General features: G+C 37.5%; 2 protein-coding genes across 4 annotated transcripts in view; one reads left to right on the forward strand and one right to left on the reverse strand.

Annotated features, from left to right (window-relative positions):
- Nucleotides 1-265: 265 nt before the first annotated feature.
- Nucleotides 266-8,860, reverse strand: LOC127454235 (zinc-binding protein A33-like). Of its 2 annotated transcripts, XM_051721300.1 has the most exons (6): nucleotides 8,198-8,860; nucleotides 7,888-7,983; nucleotides 7,540-7,770; nucleotides 7,364-7,386; nucleotides 7,063-7,181; nucleotides 266-1,526 (listed from the first exon to the last, which is right to left on the reverse strand). In XM_051721300.1, the coding sequence occupies exons 1-6, from the start codon at nucleotides 8,618-8,620 to the stop codon at nucleotides 991-993; spliced, it is 1,428 nt and encodes a 475-aa protein (XP_051577260.1). In that variant the 5' UTR covers nucleotides 8,621-8,860; the 3' UTR covers nucleotides 266-990. The 2 variants fall into 2 exon arrangements, with proteins under 2 accessions (XP_051577260.1, XP_051577261.1); XM_051721301.1 differs by lacking the exon at nucleotides 7,888-7,983.
- Nucleotides 8,861-13,000: 4,140 nt separating this feature from the next.
- LOC127454100 (multiple epidermal growth factor-like domains protein 8) overlaps nucleotides 13,001-13,797 on the forward strand; it is a 40,467-nt gene continuing 39,670 nt past the window's right edge. Inside the window, exon 1 of one of the 2 annotated variants that reach the window (XM_051721061.1) lies at nucleotides 13,001-13,458. The gene's annotated coding sequence lies outside the window, so the exon portion shown is untranslated. The remainder of the gene's footprint in view (nucleotides 13,459-13,797) is intronic. The other variant, XM_051721062.1, reaches the window with a different exon arrangement.

The raw sequence follows: 13,797 nt of genomic DNA on the forward strand, positions 1-13,797 counted from the left end.
GTGCACTTCCTGCTATTTCTTTAAAACATGGACTTTCACAATAATTTAGACATGACTCTTGGCAGATGCACTACCTCATGTGTGAATGCTCTGACAATCTTGGTTAATCTTAATGAGACTGGTGAAGTCAGTGACCTTTTATTAACAATGTCATTTTTATCTCCTCATTTTAGAATGGATTTGTTTGGACCCTATTGTGTACAGAAGAAAAACTCCCCCTTTTGGTTATATCAGAAATGCGACACATACAAACAGAGGCATTAAGTCTGTTTAGTCAGATAATTATGTAATTTTGCTGTTATTATATACAGTTAAAACATGTTGTATATTTGTAAGAAACCAAATATGGCACAAAATCAAAAGGCAAATAAAATGGAAAAATAAAGATTAGCCCATTTCAACAACAAAACAGAAGAGATATTTTGCATTTATTTATAAATGTAGTTCTTGTGCCACATTACTAGTCAGTCAATGAAAGACCCTTCCTTATAAGTTGACAAGTGGAAATGTGAATGCTGCTGAATAATATTTAGGTTGATTGTTCTCATACAACAGTAGTAGAAATAGTAAAGTGTTTCATATAAAAGACTTTCTCTATATAACAATCAATAGTGTTTAGCAGAAATGACAATCAAATTTCAAGAAAACTAAAAAAATCCTGGACAACAATCTCCTATGTACACGAATTCATCCCAACATAAAATGAATTATAACCCTTTTAAAGACCAATTAACAAAGGCATAAGATGAATTTCAAGGATTTCTGATATATTATTTTTATATAACTTTATTTGACTTTAAAACTGTATTTGACCATTGCGACACGTCTTGCTGCTATTTCAGTGTCTCGTGTCAGAAGTGCTGCGTTAAGACAGCGTGTCAAGTTAAATTAACACCTGCATTCTTCCATTTATAAACACTTTCTGTGTGAATGGCCACTTACTTTTTAGACTTAACACGTCTGTATGCTAAAGACGCACACCAAGTCTACTTATTGTTTATGTATGGTCACTTTGGCAGGCAAGATAGTCATTGGTGTGTGGTGGAGGCCTGGGCCAAAGATGGGGAACAGCTTTTCGGAGAATTTATCAGTATACGTGCATAGGTGCTTGTTGTTGCCTGTATCCCAGAAGGATACCTCTCCCTTTTCTATATTGAGCTTTATCCGGATGGTTTCTGGCCTTCTTTCTACATTCAGCACAGTGCGTGGAGTGGTCAGGGCATTGTAGACTCCTTTACTCAGCCCAATGGTCCATACACCTGCTGTTGTTGTCACTGTGAACTTCCTCTTCCGAACCACTGACTCCTTGCATACTCCCAAGATCCATTTGGAGTTGTCGGCTACATGGACCTCCCAGCGGTGGCGCCCTGAGGAGTAACCCTCTGAGCCAAGGACAAAAACACAGGGGTCAAACCTCTCAGGGTTGTCTGGGAAAGACTGCCTCTCAAGACTCTCTTTCACACTGGACAATTCAGGAGACATGGAGAGCCAGGGAGAGACTGTGTTGGGATCCAGGATTACAGGCACTGCAGGCAAATCAATTAGTGAGAATGACTGAATGTTACGCCAATATTTTATAAAGGTTATCTTAAACCAGTGACACAATAGCAGATTTTTCCAGTGATTTTAAGGTGTGTGCTTTCATTAGCATAATTGTCGGCCAGTAGGTGAGACGATGTGGGCGTTAGGGCGTGTTCATACCTGGCTCGCTTGGAGCATTAAGGCCTCGTTATACAGTGCATTCAGAAAGCATTCAGACCCCTTCATTTTTCACATTTTGTTATGTTGTAGCCTTATGCTAAAATGCTTTAAATTGTTTTATTTTTCACATCAATTTACACTCCATACCCCATAATTACAAAGCAAAAAACAGATTTTTGATAACTTAGCAAATTTATTAAAAAAGAAAAAACTGAAATATCACATTGACATAAGTATTCAGACCCTTTGCTATGACACTTAAAATTTAGCTCAGGTGCATCTCATTTCTCTGGATCATCTTTGAGATGTGTCTACACTTTGATTGGAGTTCACCTGTGGCAAATTCAATTGATTTGACATGATTTGGAAAGGTACACACCTGTCTTTATTAGGTCTCACAGCTGAAAATGCATATCAGAGCAAAAACCAAGCCATGAGGTCAAAGGAACTGCCTGCAGAGATCAGAGACAGGATTGTGTCAAGGCACAGATCTGGGGAAGGCTACTAATTTTTTTTGGCTTCACTGAAGGTTCCCAAGGGCACAGTGGCATCCATAATTCTTAAATGGAAGAAGTTTGGAACAACCAGGAGCTGGCCACCCGGCCAAACTGAGCAATCGGGGGAAAAGGGCCTTGGTAAGAGAGGTGACCAAGAACCCGATGGTCACTCTGGTTGCACTCCAGAGATCATGTGTGGAGATGGGAGAAACTTGCAGAAGGACAACTATCATTGCAACACTCCACAGATCTGGGCTTTATGGCAGAGTGACTGGACAGAAACCTCTCCTCAGTGCAAGAATTTACAAAAAAGCACCTAAAGGACTCTCAGAGTCAGACTGTGAGAAACAAGATTCTCTAGTCTGATGAAATGAACATTGAACTGTTTGGCCTCGGTTCCAAGCGTCATGTCTGGAGGAAACCAGGCACCGCTCATCATCTGCGCATTACCACCCCAACAGTGAAGCATGGTGGTGATAGCATCATGCTGTGGGGGTGTTTTTCAGTGGCAGGGACTTGGGGACTGTTCAAGGTTAAAGGAAAGCTGAATGCTGCTTAATGAGATATCCTTAATGAAAATCTGGTCCAAAGGTTCACCTTCCAACAGGACAATGACCCTAAGCACACAGCTAAGACATTGCAAGAATGGCTTAGGGACAACTCTGTTCTTCGTTCTCCGCCAAACAACTGTGAGAAGCGTTTAGAGGAGCATTTAAATATGAGGATGCTACATGTAAAACCTTTAAAATGTGTTATCAAAGACTTTTTGACTTATTCTTTGAGTAGAAGTCACGTAAGTCAGTAAAAGAAGCTGTTTTAACCACTCGATGATTTAAATTAATATATGCAGTAAATAATGTTTACTTTGTCTTGTTTACATTGTGAATTCATGACGCTAATATGCTATATGGGTCCATAATATGTGCCGGTTACATTCTGTTATTGTAATTTATGATGAAACTGATAGTACTGCAACGATGGGCGTATAAAAGTGTTAATGTTCATAATACAGTCAAAAGAATGGTGATACAGGCATATCTCAATACCGGCACGCTGTTTCTCCCAGATGCAGCTGAGATTTAATCTAAGCACAAACGCAACATTTCGAGCAAAACTATCGGTTGTTTTAGTGGAGTACCTGTGTTAGTTCAGCTTCAGATGTGTGTGCTTGTCATCTTGTCACGCTGCATGTTGATATCAGACAGATACACTGAGGAAGATCCGTGAAGTTCTCATCCTCGGGTATGTAATCGCTTTTTCAAATTTTCCGATTGGACGGTTATTTCCTTTTAAATCCGCATGTAAATTTAAACATTTGTTCAGCGGGTGATTCACTGGTGCTTTGCTGCCATCCGGGACGCATCAGGACAGGATTTTAAACCTCAATGAATGAAATGTGGTTTTTGACTACCTCTGTATGTGTTTTTTGCGATCCAATCACAAAACATTTTACACCCCATTTACAGCTAAATTTAGCACTGACCATGTGCGATCGGATCATCCAAAATGTGTCTTATTACAAGCTGTAAATAGGGTCTAAAATGACTGCAGCCAGAGCTAGGGAATGCTATAGAACGACTTCTGGCAGAAGTCCCACCCATATTCGTAACCCCAGTAAGACCCACAGGAAAAAGATATCTGGGCCTTTAGTTTCGGAACCTGGTGTGTTTTCTGCATTGGTCCGGTTCGTTTAGGCATATACACTCACTGAGCACTTTATTAGGAACACCTGTACACCTACTTATTCATGATTATCTAATCAGCCAATCATGTGGCAGCAGTGAAATGCACAAAATCATGCAGATACAGGTCAGCAACTTCAGTTAATGTTCACATCATCCATCAGAATAAATGCAATCTCAGTGATTTCAACCGTGGCATGATTGCTGGTGCCAGACGGGCTGGTTTGAGTATTTCTGTAACTGCTGATTTCCTATAATTTTCCCACACAACAGTCTCTAGCGTTTACTCAGAATGGTGCCAAAAACAAAAAACATCCAGTGAGCGGCAGTTCTGCGGACGGAAATGCCTTGTTGATGAGAGAGGTCAACAGAGAATGGCCAGGTTTGAGCTGACAGAAAGGCTATGGTAACTCAGATAAATACTCTGTTCAATTGTAGTGAGCAGAATAGCATCTCAGAAAGCACAACATATCGAACCTTGAGGTGGATGAGCTACAACAGCAATAGACTATGTCGGACACTTTATTAGGACCATAGTATTCCTAATAATGTGCTCAGTGTGTGTATGAACATGGCAAATGCACTCGGATCCGCTCCAAAACAATCAGTCTGAGCAATTGCAAACGAACTCTGGAGCGGTCCACTTGTGGCGAGAATGCAATCCGACCCAACGGACCAACGAACCAAACAATATCCCTATAAAAACCATGATCATACCTGATGGATCTTTGGAAAAGAAATCTGTAGGTCAGCACGTCACTGTAATTCATCATCAAAACATGGATATAGCCTTTTGGCTACTATATAAGGTGTAATTGCACATTTAAAATGGGAGTTGGTTAATCAGGGTTGCTACAGAGTTTTTAAAATCAAATTCAGGACTTTTAAAGACCTTTTTCAAGACCTGAACAAATAAAAATTAATATCGTATTCCCCATACCAATACAAACCAACACAATCTCAAAATAAATCATGTATCACTGACATAAACAGGCAGGGGCATACATTCAACATGGCCTTAACATTGCTTATCAGTAAAACAGGGTAGGCTATATGCAAGTTTAAAATACTCAAGACATGTTTTCCACATATATATCACATTAAAATTGGTTTATGTACCATTATATAAACAGATACAAATTAGAGGTTGACCGATATTGGATTGTGCTGATTTGATAATGTGTTGAAAGCCAGTTAGTCTGCAAAAGTTTTTTTTTTTAAATTGGTAGCCTATTTTAAATGTTCTTAGTCATTACTTCTTGTGATGGGGAGGGCCAGACAGAGGCTACAAGAGTGCAAATTTTATTAAATGCACTTTATGCATGGAACTTTGCATAACTTTTAAAGGCACTTTAACTTTGAAATATACTGGGGACTCTTACTTTGAAATGTTTGCACTTTACTGCTTCCAGCTGCTCATGCAAACAAATAAGGGATATATAATGTGCATTTCTACAATAATCTACAACGTATTATAATATAAACAATTAAAAGTAAACATTGTCATATTTCATCAACACTATATCATCATCAATAATCATCAACAGCTGATCTTTATTGATAGCTTGTCATAAATTTCCGATATTGCTTAATGATTGTGAACTGCTCTGCAACAGCTGAAAACACTCACAAGCCCCCGCTTGCTTGGAGAAAATACAGTGCTGCTTTTTTAGTTTGAAGGACGCAGCGTATGCATTTATTTAATAAATAGTATTTTTTTTAAGTTTGATAATCACATTAGATCATATAATGACTAGGGATGGGCATTTTGGTCATTCTGTCTACTCGAGTACTCGGACTAATTACTCGTCGAGTACTCGAGGGGCAATGACATGTACATAACTATATATAATAACATGTCTGACAAACATCTTTGGCTGCTGCGTCTTGTTGTTCCAGTGTATTGTCTATTCATTATTATAGGCTGTCATAAAATAATCTGTTCAAAAGATTGCTTAATCAATATATAATGCATCATATTTTGTCATTATGTGAAGATTCGCTGCCAACTCAATGAAAGAATGTGCACAACACGCGTCTGTCTGTTCTTCCTTCAGGTTACCGTAGTGATCTTAGTAAGTGCGCACCAGTTTTTTTAGTGACTGTCTGAACCATCTATTTTCAAATCAGGTATTCAAAATATGGTTAATTATACTCTCTTTTGATGATCGTAACGATAGCATTGCAGCATCCTATATCAGTTTGGTTGCTATGAGACATCTCTAACAATCAACGTACCCCTCAAAATCACAAAGTAATCAATCTCAAAATTAAAAATAAGCTTCCTCTTTGTCACTAAATTTTGAATTAAGTGAGAAGTCACATCATGCATGATCACCATCGATCATCGTTTTCATGATCGAACATTACTGCCACATCCGAGTATCCGAGTACTTCAGTACTCGTGCCCATCCCTAATCACGATTAGCCCCCAAATTTTAGACCTCTTTAAACAAAAATTACGACTTTTATTGTATCATTTAAAATATTTAAGACTTTTTATGACTTAAAATTTTGGAAAACTGACATTTTTAAGGATCCACGGGAACCCTGTTAATAATTCTTGAGGTAATTTTAGCACGATCGCTTCTTCTGTTGTTATATCGGCAAACTTCACGTGACAGGGAATCACAGAGAGAGAGAGAGAGAGAGAGAGTTGTGGTGAGTCGGTATGTCTGTCATCCCTCCACTATTCTTAATTGGCAAGTTTGACATACCTCACAAGTGTGACATACATCACATATATAAAGAAACACCTCTTTCGCGAGCACTTGACCAAATCCTACTAATGCAAAAACTGTCTTCTTTCTTCTCTACTAAAAAAAACAAACAAAAGAAAACAACAACAAAAAAAATAATAAAATTCATTCTTGTTCACCACTGTCTATCACCTTCCTCTTTACTTGTGTTTCTTGAAGCAATTTGCAACTTTGTATTGCACCACTTCTCTTATTACTGCTCCTTAGGATAAATCGCTTCTATTGTACTCCTCATTTGTAAGTCGCTTTGGACTTACATTTTGTCTGCTAAATTAATAAATGTAAACCTCCATCTGAAGAGAGTGAGATCTCAGCAAAACAGTCTGCAAGTGTGTCACCTTTGGCCAAAATCGAGTTGTTTTGAGTCTGCTAGTGTGGCGCCGGATTTACATATTCATTACATGAAGTGAAATGTGCACTCACAACACTGGACATGAAACTGCATTTTCTCCCAGACTTTGTAACCCAGCGCACCAACATGCAAGGCCATGTTTATAAGAGCTCCTTGAACCTTCGGTGGATCCTCACCAGTCCACTGGGTTCTGCAATAGATGTAGAGAGATCATCTTTAGCTCCCTTCAACCTCTCAAACAACAGAATGAACGTATGATTTATGGAAAAAAATACCCTGCATCAGTGTGAGAAATTAAAATACATCTGTAGTGATATTAGGTATGTAATTGACAGAATTCAGCAACACTAAGAAGAAAAAAACAACATATACCTTCTCTTAAGCTTCTGGAAATTCTGAGGGAGCAGAAATGTGAAAAGTTGAATTATAAGGGGTGAATAAAGGGTTCATGGCTGATTTAGTCATTTATAAGGATATGGTAAACAGAGACTTGGTTTTTTACCTAGATTACTATCAGTAACCCAAACAGATCTAACAAAAAATCTTGCCTGCAGAAAAATCAAATCCTCTGCTCCCATTTCCCTCTTCACTGACTGAATAAGTTCAGCGAGAGCTGAGATATCACGAGTGATGCTCTCAATCTTCTCGTCCAGTATCCTTTTCTTCTCTGTTTCCTCTTTCTTCAAAGCTGTTACTCTAGATGTTTCCTCATCATTTAGGATCTGACGGAGTCTCTCAAACTCCTGTTTGATTTGCACTTCTGCCTCCTGAGTCTGACTCTGTAACACAATAGAGAGGTAAGAGAAGCATATGGTGGAATTTATTACATTTTTGGAGTGCTTTACCAAAGATGGCTGATTTTTTTTTGTGTTTGGCCCCCAATAAGTTCTGTTTACCTCAATAAAGGAGATTGTGTCTCTATACTTTTTTTTCATTCGTTTGAATGAATCCTGCTTGCTTTCCAGTATTTTGATTTTCATGTTAAGCTCGTCCTATAAATAATTAGAAGGGTTTACACGTTAGAATGCTGCATTATTGCAAAAGCAAGGCATTGCTTCACCCCAAATGTCCACAAAAGCCAGGAAACACCTCAGCAGTTTATTTCAGTGATGCTGCCAAGAAGCGGGTTGCTTTTTGCTCAAATATTAGCATATCACACTGGAAGAAAAATAATACAGAGTAGACCATTTGTTCGTCAGGTCTCACCTTGCAGAAAGGCACCCCTTGGTCTATCGGGGACAGCTCGTGTCCCGGGTGAAGTGTCACGCAGTCGACGCACACAGGTTCCTCATCTTTAATGCAGAAGAGCTGAAATGGTCGCTGGTGCAAACCACAGATAATATCGTCTAAACCCGTCCCTCTCCAACTTCTCTCTTTTTTATAGGATGCGCAGGTGTTCTTCAGTGCGCGGTTGGAAATCGGTGTCTCTCCGTCACAGCATTTTCGGCACATCGGGCAGAGCCGTTTCGACTGGTTTTTCCAGCTCGCTTCTAGACATTCCTGACAGAAACTATGGCTACAGGAGAGCAGCACGGGCTCTTTATATATGTCTTTGCACACCGGACATGTTAAGTCTGACTCCAGAAGAGATGGTCTGTCTGTGATATCTTCGTCCTCATAATCTGCCATGTTTGACTGACGCGCGTTTTACTTTCACTTTGAACGAGCAGGCTGAACGACAACAATGTTTCTCAGAGATTTTTAGAATCGCAAAGCTCCTCAAACATTAGTCTATCTGCTTTTAAAATACATTATACTTGTTCAAGAAATAGAGAAAAATGAAGCGATTTGTTCGGCTCGACACGTTCGGTTCGATCTGTTACTGCTACTTCCGTGTGTCAGAGAGAGAGGGAGGGCGGGAGAAAAAGAGACTTCAGCGGAAAACATAATGAAAGAGAAAATAGTCTAATAAGTTTGTCTTCATTGTTTAAAATAAAAATAAAAAATACAACTGACCTTCCACATCTCCACAGCTCACACTCACAGTAACACCAATTTAACACATGTTATCACGTTAAAATGTTTGGGCTAGAAGTTTAGTTTATGTATTCATGTGTGTGTGTGTGTGTGTGTGTGTGTCTATATATATATATATATATATATATATATATATATATATATATATACATATATATATATTCCTCAGGCAATTTATTTGCATGTGAGAGGGCTGTTTCTATGGATACGGAGTTTGGACCAGCGAGGTAAAGTTAGTTTTAAGTTCGACATTCGTTGGATATTCTTACCCACGCTTTCTTCAGTCAACAATCTTACAACGATGTCATTAGCACACTTGGTTTAAAGGGAGTATAACTATACAACTAGCGCTTTGACTGCCTAGCAGATGTAAGGGACCGTCTGAAAACTCCACCCACTACGCTAAAACATAGGCGATGTCCATTCATTCATTTGACGTGCAAGTTATACATGAAAACAACAACAACAACAACAACAACAACAACTGTATCATACATTTTCACATTCAGAATGTTGTAGTAACTTCCCAGAGTATAGACGGACTTACTACAGGTGAGATTATTACAGTATGATCAATTATATTAGTACAGATATTAATTATTTTAGAATTCTTTTTACTAAAATTCACCAAAATGATATTTTCTCATTCTAAAGGTTGTAGTAACTTCCAGAGGACAGACGGATTTACTACAGGTGGGATTATTACAGTATGATCAATTATATGACTACAGTAATCAATTATTTTAGAAAAAAAAAAATCACTTAATTTCACCAAAATGATATTTTCTCATTCTAAAGTGTAGTAGATGGATTTACAGTGGATGAGATTATTAAAGTATGTTCAATTATATCAGAATCAGAATGAGCTTTATTGCCAAGTATGCTACACATACAAGGAATTTGTCTTGGTGACAGAAGCTTCCAGTGTTCAACAATAAAAAACAGCAGCAAGACAGATAATAATAAAAATAGAATAAAAATAAAAGTGAATAGAAAATAAAGTATATATGGGAATACACAATAGGAATATATATATATATATATATATATATATATATATATATATATATATATATATATATATATATATATATATATATATATATATATATATATACAAATACAGATCTGTTATATATATATAAGCATGGGAATGTAATGGCAGAAGAGGTATGGTATGTTGGATAAATAGACTAAGCTGTGTATTGCACATAATTATTGCTCAATGGGGCAGTTTTAACTGTTCATAAGGTGAGTGGTCTGAGGGAAAAAACTGTTCCTGTGCCTGACGGTTCTGGTGCTCTGTAGTGCTATCCAGAAGGCAACTGTTCAAAAAGATAGTGGGCAGGGTGAGTGGGGTCCAGAGTGATTTTTCCAGCCCCTTTCCTCACTCTGGAAGTGTACAGTTCTTTAAGGGAGGGCAGGGGGCAAACAATAATCCTCTCAGTAGTCCGAACTGTCCTTTGTAGTCTTCTGATATACGATTTCGTAGCTGCACTAAACCAGACACTTATTGAAGTGCAGAGGACAGACTCAATGATTGCTGAGTAGAACTATATATGAGTACAGTATTCAGTTATTTTAGAAAAACAATTCACTAAAATTCATCAAAATGATAATTTCTCATTCTAAAGGTTGTAGCAACTCCCTAGAGGATAGATGGATTTACTACAGGTGAGATTATTATAGTATGATCAATTATATCAGTACAGTATTAAATTATTTTAGAAAAAAATTAGCTAAAATTCACCAAAATGATATTTTCTCATTCTAAAGTTTGTAGTAACTTCCCAGAGGATAGATTGACTTACTACATCTCTGTCTATCCTCTGGGAAGATACTACAACCTTTAGAATGTAAAAATATGATTTTGGTGCTTTTATTATAAAATAATTGACTACTGTACTCATATAATTGAACATACTGTAATAATCTCACCTGTAGTAAATCTGTCTATCCTCTGGGAAGTAACTACAACCTTTAGAATGTGAAAATATAATTTTGGTGAATTTTAGTGATTTGTTTTCTAAACTAATTGATTATTGTACTCATATTATTATAAATACTGTAATAATCTCACATGTTGTAAGTCTATCTATCCTCTGGGAAGTTACTACAACATTTAGAATGAGAAAATATAATTTTGGAGAATTTTAGTGTGTGGAGTTTTCAGACGGTCCCTAACTCTCCGTAGGCGAATATCCAACGAATATCTAACTTATAACCAACTTTACCCCGCTGTTTGGACCCGAGCAATCTTGAGTGGACTCATGAGGAAAGATATATTTAGTTGTCAGAACTTTGACTTCATAGACATCAATATCTCTTTGATATCAACTCCATTGCAATTGCTTTTATTAGCTAAAAGTCTACATTGTTCACAAATGCTTAAAGGGATAGTTCACCCAAAAATTTAGCTACTCGCCTTTACACCATCCCAGATGTGTATTACTTCTGGTGAAAACAAACAAAGATTTTTAGAAGAATATTTCAGCTCTGTTGGTCCATACAATACAAGTTAATGGTGGTCAGAACTTTAAAGGTCCAGAAATCATATGAAGGCAGCATAAAAGTAATCATACAACTCCAGTGGTTAAATCCATATCTTCAGAAGCGATACGATAGGTGTAGGTGAAAAACAGATCTATTTTGAAGTCATTTTTTACTAGAAATTCTCCTTCCTGCCCAGTAGGTGGTGATGTGCCCAAGGAATGCGAATCGCCAAAAGCAAACGAAGAATGTGAAAGTGGATATTTATAGTAAAAAAGGCTTTAAATATTGATCTGTTTCTCATCCACACCTATCATATCGCTTCTGAAGATATGGATTTAACCACTGGAGTCTTATGCATTACTTTTATGCTGCCTTTACATGCTTTTTGGAGCTTCAAAGTTCTGGCCACTATTCACTTGCATTGTATGGACCAACAGAGTTGAAATATTCTTCTAAAAATCTTTGTATTTAGCAGAAGAAAGAAAATCATACACATCATGAGGGTGAATGATGAGAGAATTGTACATTTTTAGGTGAACTGTCCCTTTGAAACTTGTATATTATTTGAGCTGTAAAGTTGCTTAAATCTTCATTTATCAGGAATACATGATTTACAGCGTTACATCATCACGGCAACAAAGTGGTAAAATTGAATATAACTTTACACTGAAAAGTGATTTATAACGCTAAAATCTTGTTAACATATATACTGTTTACATCTTGTGACTGTACTTTTGAAACAGTGAATATTTTAAAATGTTTGGCCCCATTCACTTCCATTGTTAGTGCCTCACTGTAACCCAGATTTTACTTATTCTTCTTCTTCTTTTTTTAAAGAAATTAAGTCAAATTAAATTTTCGTGATAATCAACATTATGCCATAAATGCTGTTGATTGAGCTTAACTTGTCTTGAACCCAGAATATTCCTTTAAGAGGTCCATTAATACAAAAACGCTGTTGGGTAAGCCATTAACTGATTAGGCAGCAAGTCAGCTGCTTTAGCTTTTGGAGAAGTGTTTTCTGTAAAAGCTGTGGCCCACTTGGAAGTGTCTGTGACACATTAAAAAGTTATTGTGCTCATAGGGATCCAGGTTCAGATCCAGCCTGTGTCATATCTTGATCCAATTCTCTTCTTCTTCTGCCATCCTTCCTCCACTCTATATTATCCTGTATATTAAAATCCAAAAGCCTATAAAAAGTGGCTTCCTTCAAGCTGCCATCTCAAACAGGCAAAACTTTATAAAAAAAATTCAAATAAAAAAAGAAAAAAAAAAAAAAGCACTGTAAAACAAAAACAAAAGTTCACATAATGGTCTGAAGACAAAAATATAGACAGCAGCCTTTGTATGCTGAATAATAGTAATAGTAAAATAAAAATGTAAATTAGAGTGAACTTTTATACATTTGTGAAGCCTTTTAAATGTGTTAAAATAGCTCTGTGAATATGGGACTGGACGTAGATATGAAGATTGCGATGCAATACTAGAAAAGACCAGCAGAGAGCCATTTCTGCAGGCTCACGGTTATTAGGCTTTGTGTTGTTGACAACCATCTGGTAGCATACACAGTCCCAAACACTAACAGCAGAGAAAACACAAATGCACTGCATCATTAAAGACGAGTCCCCAGCACTGGACAGGCTGATGTTGGAACAGCTATTTCGTGGATTTAGCACGGATTTAAGCCAGGTAGCAAGTACAAAATCTCCATATTAATATCTGGAGACGTGTTCGCTAAATAAACCCATCCTGTGAGCGGAGTTCAAGGCCTTTAATTCCGGCAGCAGCTCAAACATGACATCATCATCATCCGTGGTGGTCTCGCGCTTTAACCCGCCGATGGGATCGGTAGCAGCAACCAGCGCTGCACAACAATAGCTTCAGCGAGAGACTGGAGCGTCGCACAACGCGTCTTTTTAGGTCATTTACCTGACACAGGATGTCATTTTCCAAAACCTCAATACTTTAGGAGCATGGAGGCCAAAACTTAGAAATTGGTGAGTTAATGAGCGAGAATTCACCGTTAGCTAGCCCGGATAGACGTGGCTAATCGTTGTTGATTGTTAGCTAGTTCAGATAAAAGCACTGGCTCAATGGTCAGAATAGGTTATTTATTTGATTTGAGTAATTAAATGCTTATTTAACACTGGATAGGACTATATTGCTATGTATTGTAATTACTGTGTAGTTTTACACAGTTAGCTAAATATTTTGATAGTGCAGCTAACACTAAAGCAACCCGTTAGCTGCCGATGTCTAAACGCAAGCTGAACAGCTGGATTTATTTGTTTACAACAAACTGAACGCACGGTGATATATTTGAAGATTATTTAAAG

The sequence above is a fragment of the Myxocyprinus asiaticus genome, chromosome 16 (assembly GCF_019703515.2).
Source record: "Myxocyprinus asiaticus isolate MX2 ecotype Aquarium Trade chromosome 16, UBuf_Myxa_2, whole genome shotgun sequence".
NCBI lineage: Eukaryota > Metazoa > Chordata > Actinopteri > Cypriniformes > Catostomidae > Myxocyprinus > Myxocyprinus asiaticus.